The sequence below is a fragment of the Hyla sarda genome, chromosome 1 (genome assembly GCF_029499605.1).
Source record: "Hyla sarda isolate aHylSar1 chromosome 1, aHylSar1.hap1, whole genome shotgun sequence".
Taxonomy (NCBI): domain Eukaryota; kingdom Metazoa; phylum Chordata; class Amphibia; order Anura; family Hylidae; genus Hyla; species Hyla sarda.
In genome coordinates this window covers 437,241,226-437,254,382 of record NC_079189.1, presented here as the reverse complement: position 1 = coordinate 437,254,382, position 13,157 = coordinate 437,241,226, and the positions used below count along the sequence as shown (strand labels likewise).

Here is a 13,157-nt window from a genome sequence, read left to right as displayed (position 1 = left end):
ACAGAGGTCAAACGTTTTCTGTAAGTCTTCACAAGGTTTTCACACACTGTTGCTGGTATTTTGGCACATTCCTCCATGCAGATCTCCTCTAGAGAAGTGATGTTTTGTGACTGCCGCTGGGCATCACAGACTTTCAACTCCCTCCAAAGGTTTTCTATGGGGTTGAGATCTGGAGACTGGCTAGGCCACTCCAGGACCTTGAAATGCTTGTTACGAAGCCACTCCTTCTTTGCCCGGGCAGTGTTTGGGATCATTGTCATGCTGAAAGACCCAGACACGTTTCGTCTTCAATGTCCTTGCTGATGGAAGGAGGTTTTCACTCAAAATCTCACGATACATGGCCCCATTCATTCTTCCTTTACATGGATCAATCATCCTCGTCCCTTCGCAGAAAAACAGCCCCAAAGCATGATTTTTCCACCCCCATGCTTCACAGTAGGTATGGTGTTCTTTGGATGCAACTCAGCATTCTTTCTCCTCCAAACACAACGAGTTGAGTTTTTACCAAAAAGTTCTACTTTGGTTTAATCTGACCATATGACATTCTCCCAATATTCTTCTGGATCATCCAAATGCTCTCTAGCAAACTTCAGATGGGCCCAGACATGTACTGGCTTAAGCAGGGGGGACCCATCTGGCACTGCATGATTTGTGTCCCTGGAGGCGTAGTGTGTTACTGATGGCAGCCTTTGTTACTTTGGTCCCAGCTCACTGCAGGTCATTCACTAGGTCCCCCCCGCATGGTTCTGGGATTTTTGCTCACCGTTCCTGTGATCATTTTGACACCACGGGGTGAGTGGTGGAGCCCCAGATCGAGGGAGATTATCAGTGGTCTTGTATGTCTTCCATTTTCTAATAATTGCTCCCACAGTTGATTTCTTCACACCAGGCTGCTTGCCTATTGCAGATTCAGTCTTCCCAGCCTGGTGCAGGTCTACAATTTTTTTTCTGGTGTCCTTCGACAGCTCTTTGGTCTTGGCCATAGTGGAGTTTGGAGTGTGACTGTTTGAGGTTGTGGACATGTGCCTTTGATACTGATAACAAGTTCAATCAATTGCCATTAATACAGGTAATGAGTGGAGGACAGAGGAGATTCTTAAAAAAGAAGTTCCAGGTCTGTGAGAGCCAGAAATCTTGCTTGTTTGTAGGTGACCAAATACTTATTTTCCACCATAATTTGCAAATAAATTCTTTAAAAATCAGATAATGTAATTTCTTGGATATTTTTTTCTCATTATGTCTCTCATAGTTGAGGTATACCTATGAAAATGACAGGCCTCTCATCTTTAAGTGGGAGAACGTGCACAATTTGCCCCACTGTAGTTGTGAATCCCAGATGTGGGACTCACATGTATCAGATGTTTGTAGTTTATATTTTTGGAATACCTCTCACAAGGTTGAACAGGGATCTGCATTCTGAAGACTGTGGTGGATTCCAGAAGGGGGCCCCCACATCTATGGTGTATGATATAGATATGCCATAAAAGTCTAAAGTGGGAATGCCCTATGAGGATCTATTCACATGTACAGTATCCTGTACATATTTAAAGCGCAGGAATTAAAGCTGCAGATTTGAAGCTGTGTTAATTTAGTTTACATTGAACTCTGCAGCTTCAAAACCTGTGCATCAAATACGTGCAGGATACTGTATGTGTAAGTACACCCTTAGGGTAGGGTCACGCTTGCCGCCGATTTTGCTACCATAGACTTCAGTGGGTAGTAAAATACTGCAACAAATATGCAGCAAAATCCTCTACCCTTAACAGAAACTTTCACCAAACCATTTCTCAGAAAACCGTACTACGTTACTGCAAGCACCAGATCCAGTCATGTGATTAAACTCACTAAAAATGGTTCAGTATGCCGTGTGAGATTTTAAAGCAAATAGGAAAGGGTAGTAATCCACATGTACACCATAGTACTCCACAAATTCAGTTGAAATACTTATTTTACCCATTCACAGTAACATTTTGGCTTTCTTTATAGGAGTCAAAATGTTTCAGCAAAGGAGTAATTAAAATGTCTTAATGAATAAAAAGAAAAACATATGTGAAAACTTCTGTGGATTACACTGTACCACTGTTCTATTGAATTGGATCAATACTCTCTTTTCTAAGCTATTGCTCACAGAAGAACACACTACTAAATAAATGGACCTTGTTCTCCAGTATCAGAAGATACTATACAGAGTTGGGATTATTCTTCAGAAGATGTATAATGATAGAGTGGATACAACAGACTTACTTAATAATAGCAGACACATTGGTTATTTTATTGAAAAAGTCAAACTCCCGCTGGTAGAAGTCTTTAGCAGGCCCTGACAGGGATCCTGTGATTTCCTCCATGAGCTGCTCCAGCAGATCTCCAATGTCAGCTGTAAGCAAAGACAAAGAGTCAACAGCAGCCACTACAACTTACTGTGGCATAGGATGTAAATACCAGAACAAAACTAGAACAGGAATAAGGAGTTTTTTTGTACTCACCGTAAAACCTCCTCTTTCTTGTAGCCTTCATTGGGGGACACCTATACTGAGGGGTATACACTCTTGCCACTAGGAGGCGCTGACACTAGGAAAAGAAGTTGGCTCTTCCCTGACAGGATATACCCTCCCACTGGTAGTGAGGTAATCAGTTTTGTCACAAAGCAGTAGGAGAAGCCAACAAATAAATATGTCTTAAGGACCCTAGAAAAGAATCCCGGATAAAAAACAAGAAAGAGATTTTACGGCAAGTACAAAAAAATTTCCTTTTCTTGGTTGCTCGTCATTGGGGGACACCTATACTGATGGGATGTACCAAAGTAGTCCCCTAGGGTGGGAATAACAACCACTAGTAAAAAGTTGTCAATCCCGAGACCGAATCCACTTGTCCATAAGGCCTGCAGACGAGACCATAGGCCAAAGAAAACCGATGCCTAGAAACAGGGCTCCCGGAAGATCCCCCAGCCATGGAGATGGACTGGGCCGCCAAAAGGAAGCGACCGTCCTTCGCAGGGACTCTAAACCTACGGTCCTCATAGAGAGACCAGAAAAAGTCGACTACGAAGCCAGAGGGGCTGGAAACATCCCGGAAGGAGGTAGGAAATCAACTCTAAGGAACACAGAACCAGATAGACAGAGGGCTAGCCTGGCTGAGAAACAAAAATGGAAAATGGCACAACAAAAGAAAAAGAGACGGAAACCGGCTCTAGAGAGGCCTGGTGCAGAAAATCGAAGATCTGAACATCTGCAGACCAAAAACCCCTATCTAGGAGCTCGCCGTGAGCACCTGGGAGGTGATATAGCTCAACTGGTGTAATCTGGATGACCGGAACGTCCTCCATTTCAAGAGAACATGGACCCCGAAGTAGAAGATGGAAGGGAATAATGGCCAAGAAGATGCGGAATGTCCAGAAAAGGGGCATACTGGAACACCAGAGCGACAGACAGGAGGTTCCTGAGTCACCTGGAAGATGGACACGGAAGAATAAACGGCCAAGAAAGGAGCGGAGAACCCTGAAAAGGAGTATCCAGAACACCTGAGTGTCCGACATGGGAATTGGAGGTTCCCGTCTCCCAGAAGACTTACATCCGAAGGGTAAGGAAACCAAACATCCACGAAACGTTCCAGGTAACAAAGATCTGTGCCGAGACAGAAGAAGTGTTGTACAGAAAGACCGCCCCAATGAGATCGCAGAGAAATCTGGGCAGGACTGCTACACATGCGTGAGACCTCAACCATCGCTGAACTGTCTGTGATGCCCCATCAGGCCCTATGCCAGAACAGAGGTACTCAACCACCGCAGACCTGTGGAAACAAGGTTACAGGAAGGTCCGAAGTACACCCCACAGACAGAAGGGAAGGGGGGCTCTACACGTGCCGAGGGGCCTAACATATGTAGGGACATGGATACCTCTCGATAGTAGTGAGGAACCAAGATTGCAGACACAAAAGGAATCGCAGACATCCAAGTCTGCAGTATGACAGGCTCAGCACCCAATGGTGTGTCACAACCATGCCCCTAGCAGACCAACATGGCACTCTTAGAAAGGGTAACAGGATCCTGCAGTTGCCGTGAAAAGCCATGGAACCTGTAGGAAACGCCCACACCCCATTTCCTAATGGTGCCCCACACTAGGACTGCCGTCACAGATGCAAGAGATAAAGGAAATATGTGGGGCAGGAAACATGCAGAGACAGTCTGAATGGTATAACAGGTTCAATGAACCCACAGAGACACACTTCGTGGAACTACACATGGAAAGTGAGTCACCGGGATGCAGTGACGTGAGCGCCAGGAAAGGGGGAGGTGATCTGGTGGATTAGAAACCCTGCAGACACAGTCTGTCTATATGGCATAGGGACCATGGCCACACCTGGTCCCGCAGTCAGAACCACACATTGAAAGTGGGTTACCAGCCTTCAGCCGTGAGAACGGCAGACATGCAGAGAGGGACCTGGTAAAGCAAGGAACCCTGTGAACCAGTAATGCATTGCATAGGGCACATAGAGCAACATGGGTTGACTCACTCAGAACTACACCTCGGCAGTGAGATACCTAAACTTCCGTCCACGGAGTGGAAAGTGTATAGTAGTTGACCCGACGTAGCAGTAAATCATGGCTGACCGGATTCCTGAACACACAGGATCACTACTTCGGACCCTCCCACAGAAAGTGGGGTACCGGAGTGCGGCTGATCCGATGGACGACCTGGTGGTGCCGGAAGCCATGCAGACAAAGTCTGGCTGATTGCCATCATCCCTGTGCACTTGCAGGAACCCTCATCCAGAGTCCTCCCACGCAGAAAGGTAAGGAAAACACTGCCAAGCACGTGGTAGCCCAGTGGATAGAATCCCCATCACCTTGGAAGATCAGGGGTGGTTGAGGAGCCCTGGATTGCATCCCTGTTGCCCTGAAAAGGGTCGATAGGACACGTAGGGTCACTTCTTCGTACACCGCGCCATAGCAGTGGGACCGTAACTCCTGAAGGGCGACCTAGAGGTGTAGGAGACTATGAAGACCACTGTCCAGCTTACTGGCACAGGGTCGCCTTGTACCTATAACAACACCCTTTTGGACTCCTTACATTAGAGGAGGGGTACAGGAACTCCAGCAAAGCATGCGGCAGCCCCATAATGGGAGACCAGTGGCAGCAGAAACCGAGCAGACAACAGTCTGGCTTATCAATAGAGAAAACCCCCAGGTGCTGGAGCCCTATTGTCGCATATGGAGGGACTCAGAGGACTGGGGCCATGGATAATATGCCCGCCATCCTGGGAGATCAGGGGAGCCTAAGGAGCCGTGGATTGTATCCCCGTCGCCCTGCACAAAATCCATTGTACACGGCGGGTCACTCCTTCGGACACCACTTGTTAGCATTGGGGAGCCGTAATTTCAACTGGATGTGGCAGCCATGTGATGAGTGACTGGCGGCAGAGGAAACCACGCAGACCACTGTCTGTGGTATTGGGTCCACTCCATTTCCACGTAGGAACACGTTCTTGAAAACATTGCAGTAGAAGTGGGGGGTTCAGTACACTAGCCACAGATTCCGAAGACCTATAAAGGACCTGTGGGAGAAAATTGATTCCACTGCAGTTTCCCAGCACCCTCCCAGGAATAAAGATCACAAAGTGAATAATTGATGTCTAAAGACACAAGAACGAAACACCTGGGAAAGGCCCTCAGCTAAGGTCAAGAATGCAGATGCATCTGCAGGGGCATCCCACCAGTGTCTCACCTTGGGGAAGGGGCTGGAATGCGGCTGTGGGCACGGCAGATATGTCATGGCAGAAATATCCCTGAGCTCTTCAGGTGATAAAACAGGGAGGCGGAAGCAAATATTAAAGCGGCCCCCCCAAAATAACATTTAATATATGGTCCCCAGACCGGAAACCCAGCAAGATTAAACTGGTAAAAAGCAGACATCAAAAGACTGCAATAGCTGTCTGCCTCCACAATGGGAAGCCAAACAAGGGACCAGAAAGGGACCAGGTGCTGCAATCTACTGAGTGGCCACAAGAGGAAGGGAAAAACATGGACTGAGAATCAAAAGATTTTGTTTTTTTATTTGTAAATAAAAAGAGCGTAGGAAGCAGTGAGCTGCGAAGTGACCCCAAGGCCAGAACCCGCTGGACCCCCAAGAGAGAAAGGCCGAGAACTGCCGATGGAGCACCCACGACCCCTGCCGAGCAGGGAGCAGCGGATATCACGCGCATTGCTGGGAGATGCCGCAGCCAAATGGCGGGCCCGGGAACAAGGTGAGGGAGAGGGGCAGAGCATGAGAGGCACATAATGACGCAGAAGAAAGGAAAGTGAAAGTGCGGGCAGTGAAAAAGGCAGCCGGCAGGAGTGCCGGTTGTCTATATATGCCTCTGTGCGGCGAAAGAATGAGCCCCCACACCAGAGAGCCCCAATAAAAAATGTCAGGGATATCCCCCAACGACAACCCCCAATAATCCTTAGGATTACCCCCTGTCAGGTTAAAAGCGGAGGGCAGGCGGGGGTTGAGGATTGCTGGGGCTGCCAGTAGTTTGAACAGGAGGCCACAAGGTTAGCCCAGCACAGCCACATGTAATGGCAGCTGAAGAGCCGGCGCTGGGGAAAAGAAACCTCATGATGGAGAAACCCTAGTGGAGTACAGAAGGGAAGGGGGTGGGGAGGATGTTAGACATACTCACCCAGGCATCTTCAACCAGCTTTTGGCCACATTGAATCGTAACAGGTGAAGATAGCGGGGCGAGCAGGGGCAGTGGGGTACATCCTCCAGGCACTGGCCGTTGGCGAGAAGGGGTTGACAGTACATACTCTATGTCTGTGCCCCTTTATCGCATATGGGGAACAGGTAGCACCATGCTCCTGAACCCAAAACTGAAAAAGGGAAAGAAAAGGGAGAAACAAACCTAACTAGAAAATAATAAAAAAAAGACCAGGTCTGGGGAGCTCCCAAACCTGTGTCTTACCTCCTACTGACACTAGCTAAAACTGATTACCTCACTACCAGTGGGCGGGTATATCCTGCCAGGGAGGAGCAGACTTCTTTTTCTAGTGTCAGTGCCTCCTAGTGGCAAGAGCATATACCAATCAGTATAGGTGTCCCCCAATGAAGAGCGACAGAGAAAAATTATTTTGTTTTAAGGGGTTCTCTGCTTTAGACAAAACTGGTCTTTATCACAGGTGAAATTACTACAAGCTGCCCATTCAAATCAATAACAGGTCTTTATAATGCAGGACAGGACAGGTTTTCCATAGTCAGGGGTGCTCTGTGAAACCACTCTGTCCAATAGTTGAAGATCCTAAACAGCATACTCTATCTATAGTAGTTTTTTATCAGATCTTTTTTTAATAAGCTTTTAACATTTACAATACAAAGTAAACACAAACCCCATTCCCCAAAATCCCCCCAAACCCTCCCCACCTCCACAACAAAAGCATCCACACCCTTCCCCCAAAGAACATTCCCTAGACCACCATGAATATGAGTCCAAGCTTAATCTATAGTTTTAAGAGATACTAATCAAATACTATGCATCTATATAAACAGCAGTTACCAATATACAGTTGTGCAGAAGCTCTTAAACTGCAGAACCCAAAACATAGAAGGTATCTAAAGTATATGTGGAATATTGTTTTGGATGTTGCTTCTTAAAAAAAAAAAAAAAAAAAAAAAAAAGCAAGACTAGACATTGCCCCTTAACCTAAGGTTAGAACGACAAAAATCTGCAAGATACCAACCTAGTCTTAAAAGCATACTAGCTGCTCAGTGTGTGCACATCAGGAGCATCACTATTTCTGCCCATTTCATATACATGGCATTTTTTCTAATCTCTTGTATCAGTTGTCCCTGGTCAAGTAGGTAAACACTAGTTGCTACGATGTCTTCCATAAACTTCACACACACACACACACACACAAACACACAAAGAGATTCTGCTCCCCTTAATCTCTATAGCACACCATCAGAAGTTGGAGATGCAGCATAAAACATTGTAGGGCAAAACTGAGCATTCTAAGCTGTGAATCAAGCACTTGGTTGAAGTTAAACATTTCTCCCCTCTCAATAGACTTCTAAAGGTAGCTGTAATCTGATACAGAGTTGATCTGGCTCCAGATGTATCTGACCATTTTTTTAATATATTTTTTTTTAATAGAGTAAATGTTGAGTTTAGGATGATAAGTGAAAAAAAAGCTTTTTTTTTCTTTAAAAAAAATACATTGCAAAATGTAATACATAGTCACTTGAACTGCTTATGTATGCAAAGTTTTGTAGTGTAGCGTAAGTGTAAGGAAATCTCCTAAGGTAAACATTACTTACGATCCTTTTGATGCCCTTCTTCATCTAGATAAATGTTGGTCTTCATGTTCCAGATAAACTGATGAGCTAATAGCTGGGACTTAGCAGCTGCCCACAGAATGTATTCCCGAACATAACCCATCTGAGTGGACAAAAGACTATTTACCATCAAATCCACACAGAAATTAAAGGGGTATTTTATATCAACTGGCTCCAGAAAATTAAACATATTTGTAAATTACTTATATTAAAAAATCTTAATACTTCCTGTACTTATTAGCTGCTGAATACTACAGAGGAAATTCTTTTCTTTTTGGAATGTTCTCTGATGACATCACGAGCACACTGCTCTCTGCTGACATTATAATAATAATAATAAGTCTTTATTTATTTATTGTTGTCCTTAGTGGGATTTGAACCCAAGGCCCCAGCACTGCAAGGCAGCACTGCTAACCACTAAGCCACCATGATGCCCTTAGCATACATCTGCTATGCACGGTTGCTAAAATGGACAGAGATGTCAGCAGAGAGCACTGTGCTCGTGATGTCATCAGTGTTCCAAAAAGAAAGGAATTTCCTCTCTAGCATTCAGCAGCTAATAAGTACTGGAAGGATTAAGATTTTTTAATAGAAGTAATTTACAAATATGTTTAACTTTCTGGAGTCAGTTGATATATATAAAAAAGTTTTTTCCTGGATAACCCCTTTAAGCTAGAAATACACTAAATTGTCACACAGAAAACATTTAATTTAAATTGATTTAAAAGAAAAAAGGTTTTCACCGGAGTACCCCTTTAATCCTTTCAATAATTATCAGCTGCTGAAGTTGAGTTGTTGTTTTCTGTCTGGCAACAGTGCTCTCTGCTTGTCTCGGGAACTGCACAGAGTAGAAGAGGTTTGCTATCGGGATTTGCTTCTAAACTTGCTGGTTCCCAAGACACGTGTCATTAGAGAGCACTTAGACAGAAAAGAACAACCTTAACTTCAGAAGCTCATAAGTACTGAAAGGATGAAGATTTTTTAATAGAAGTAATTTACAAATCTGTTTAGCTTTCTGGAGTCAGTTGATATATATAAAAAAGTTTTTTTCCTGGATAACCCCTTTAAGCTAGAAATACACTAAATTGTCACACAGAAAACACAGTCCAATCTGCAGGCATCGTGTTTTAAAGCAGGAGAAAATGAGCAGATTGATATATATTTTTGTCGTAAAAGTTGCAGGATATCTTGTCATTTATTTGTGTAAATCTTTTCTCATCGAGTAAGAAAACCCACTTGAGTATATAACCCATAATGAAATGATATCTAATTCAATAAATGACAAGTTATTCTGAAACTTTTCCCACAAAACTATATATCAATCTGCTTATCTCCTTCTACTCTATAACGTGAGGTCTGCAGACTTTACTGCATTTTTTATGTGACAGGGTCACTACTTCTTTCAAAATCCTCATCACATTAATAGATATAAGGTTTAGTGGTAGTCTGCTATGTACAAAAAAGCACAATTAGAATACTGAAAAAAGCAGCAAAAGTAGCAAAGTACTAGTTTGTAGTAGGATATACATTTTTCCAATGCAAATTATGTACATATATTTATACAAATTCTGAAGTATTTTTTCTTTATCTCACTTCTGTTTATTCATCAGGATCAATTGGCAACTCACCTTATCATATCTCAGTGCTTGGACTATTTGTGGAATGTAAAAAAGAATGGCATCCTGAAAATTAAGAGAAACAAAAAAACAATCAAAAAGAGCAAATTAAGAAGTCAAAGAGAAAAAAGCTAAATATTGAGTATGTTAAGAAAAAGTAGGGACATAGTAAGGGGAAAAAATATGGGAAAGAAAGACTCTGCGCTGAAGATAAAAGCCAATTAAGAAGAACATGCATAACAAAGGGTAAGTAAATACCGGAGGGAATGATCGCAGTACTTTGACCCCATACTGGGCAGTTAGTGGATGTGGAGGGTACATGCTGGAGAAATAAGACAGTCCAGTAGGTGGATCCGTTGGTGCCCAGCACAGAATATGGCTAAGCTCAGGAGCATCTGCATCTATCGTATGCCAGGTTACCAGATACTGTAAGACAAAATTATTTGTCAAAGCTCAAAAGAAAATGCTGAGAAGTTGGCACACGTCTGCCTTTTTCTTCACTCACTTTGATTGCCTCTGGAATGTCACTGACAGCACCTGGATCCAGTCTCACGAGCCGGGTCACTTCTCCAGCAATAGCGTCAGTGTTTTTAAACCTGCAAATAAAAGATTATGCTTTTATTACCGGAAATAAAGAAACAGTAGAGAGGACACAATATATACTTTCATCTTTTTAAAGAGAAACGGACAGGCTGTTCACCTGCACTAAACCCAATACACTGGGTTATAGTGCAGGTGAAGAGAAGTAAAATGAGGTATCACTTACAGGAAATGGTTTAGCCGTTCAGAAAATATGGCCTTCCATTACCGTCTTTAGTGTGCAATGGAGGCAGGTAGCCGGCTTGCCAAGATTCCCTGCCTCCCCTTTGCCGCAAAATGCCCGCCCTTCATATGAATATTAATTTGTTTTGACCCTCACGACCTAGTGATGTGAGAGCCTGCGGCCACGTGAGCATTCTCCTGTTGCGCGGGCGCTGCTCCCTAGTTACACCTGGAAGAGCAGTATCTGGGCTCTGCTACAATACTTACCTGGCAAGGGAGATACCATGATGACCAAGGCGATCTGAAGAACTCCCAGCATTGTGGTAGAGATTGGGCGTAGTACGATTGCAGTACTTTTCATTCTTTTTAGAACCGCAATTCTCGAGAGCATACCACCTGAAGATCATCTCCTGCCTGCCTCGGAACATCTGAAGAAGGAGAAGATCTTGAACACTGCAGCCACAGAAGAAGCCGACAAAGAACTTGGAAGAAGGGAATCGGCGGTGAATTCCGTAACTTCGGCGAAGACGAAAGCAGCGCAGAATCTTTTCGAAGAAACTCGCTGCCTCTGGAGATGATTTGCATAGCTCCTCCCACCAGGACCGGATCTGCATAGCTCCTCCCACCCGGGAAAGAAGACCATGTGAAGACTCTTCACAAGCAAGGAAGCGGAAAGAGCCTGCTGGAAGAAGCCATGGTCTCAACCAGCAAGTTAACCCAGGAGGCTGCAGGGCAAGGCCTGGAGGTCCAGCCCCAACCACAGCAAGCTTCAACCTCCACCACAGCAAGGCAGAAGGGCGGCAGAATCCCCAACCTAGAACTTCCAGCCCTGGAGCCCTGGATGAGGCAGACTGTTGCCTTGAAGCTGAAGCCTGTGGACGGAAGGGTGCCGGTCATGTCCCACGACGTGTTCTGCAAGAAGATGCTGGCGGATCAAGGCTTCTCCTCGGCTGACACCCTTGGAATTGCAACCTTCATGTCTGGAATCTTCTACATCACCTTTGCCACCATTGGAAGATAGAAGATACTGGGAGGCGGTAAAAGCGGCGAGTCCCGAATGCCCTTTCTCTCATTTTGTGGGCAACTGCCCTATTCAAAGAGAGGAGAGGCGGGTGAAGGACTCAATGCGGAACCCACACACCCCAGGCAAGGACATCTCGACATTCCTGAAGCGGTTTCTGCACCATGGTGAGGGAGCCTACCTGCATCCTGAACTCTCTCGGATACTGGCCCTGCAAGTGGTCTGTAGTCATCAGACTGAACAAGAACCTTGCCTCTTCAGATGGACTACAGCACCTGCCACCGACATTCTTCTTGCAGCTGCACAGGACTTATCTTCTACCCGGACATGCCGCAGACCTGCAGGAGATGTGGCAAGATGGGCCACGAGGGTAAGGACTGTAAGGAAGATGCCTGCAGGTTTTGCCGAGTGACAGGTCCCACGACCTAGGATTGCCCCAAGAGCAAGACCTGCAACCTCTGCGGACTGGCGGCCCACAGCTACAAGGACTTCCCCCAGAGGGAGAGAACATGGGCATCTGTGGCAGCGAAAGCACCAAAGCCAGCCCCAGCTCCGGAGCCAGCAGCACAGATGGCCAAGCCGACCAAGGAGGTTAAGAAGGCAAAAGCCATCACCCCTGCCCCATCTCGTCCCTCCCGCCTCCCATCCCGGCCCACCCCTGCCCCATCCTCCCCTGCCCGCCCCGTCGCTGTGTTCCGCCACCTGCCCCACCCAGCCTCCTTTCTCTCCTGGCGCAGCAGCACCTAACCCCCCTCCAGCTGCTGGTGCCCGCCCTTTGGAGGATTTTCCTGTGCTTCCTCCCCCAGGTACCATACAGAGGAAGAGGAAAGGAAGGGACAATGCATTAGCTGAGTCCTACAAGAGAAAGATCATTGAGGCCTGCGAGAACCCTCAAGCTTCAGATGAAGAGGAGGAGATGGAGCAGGTCCAAGTGGAGCAAGTCCAAGCACAGTCTATGGAGGAACTGCTGCAGGACCCAGAGGTCAAGGAAATCTTGGACACACCGGCCAATCCAGTCTACAACGTGTTCTTGGAAGGGTGCTATGAGAAGCCACAGGAGCTGACAGGCACCAGAGAAGAGGATCCGCCCGACCGAAGTGGTAACTAGTATCTGAACTAACCTTTCTTTTTATTCCCATGGCTGATCTTAACATCTTTAGCATTAATGTGAGGTTTAGATTTCAGACTGTTCTTACATTCTTAGAGGTGTGATGTTTACATGCTGCAGGAATGTGCTTTGCCTTCTTCTAGGTCTTACAACCATCTGGCCAGGCGGTGGTCTCACGGCCCTTCCTACTGGTCTGGTGGGGGTGACTAAGTCTGCGGGGTGGCCATCCTGATCAGGGGAGGAAACTTTGCACTTGATTCCGTCCAGGAGCTCATCTGTGGCAGACTTCTCGTCGCAGACGGTTCCTGGGTGGGTGAGCCCGTGCGGCTCATCAACAT

At 45.9% G+C, this 13,157-nt stretch overlaps 1 protein-coding gene across 1 annotated transcript in view; it reads right to left on the bottom strand.

The window, feature by feature from the left end:
• Nucleotides 1-13,157, bottom strand: part of PI4KA (phosphatidylinositol 4-kinase alpha) — a 145,449-nt gene that overhangs the window by 15,591 nt on the left and 116,701 nt on the right. The window contains exons 40-44 of the mRNA XM_056531869.1: nucleotides 10,434-10,524; nucleotides 10,187-10,354; nucleotides 9,941-9,994; nucleotides 8,295-8,415; nucleotides 2,245-2,374 (exon numbers count right to left, since the gene is read on the bottom strand). Of these exons, the coding sequence (XP_056387844.1) occupies nucleotides 2,245-2,374; nucleotides 8,295-8,415; nucleotides 9,941-9,994; nucleotides 10,187-10,354; nucleotides 10,434-10,524 (564 nt within the window). The remainder of the gene's footprint in view (nucleotides 1-2,244; nucleotides 2,375-8,294; nucleotides 8,416-9,940; nucleotides 9,995-10,186; nucleotides 10,355-10,433; nucleotides 10,525-13,157) is intronic.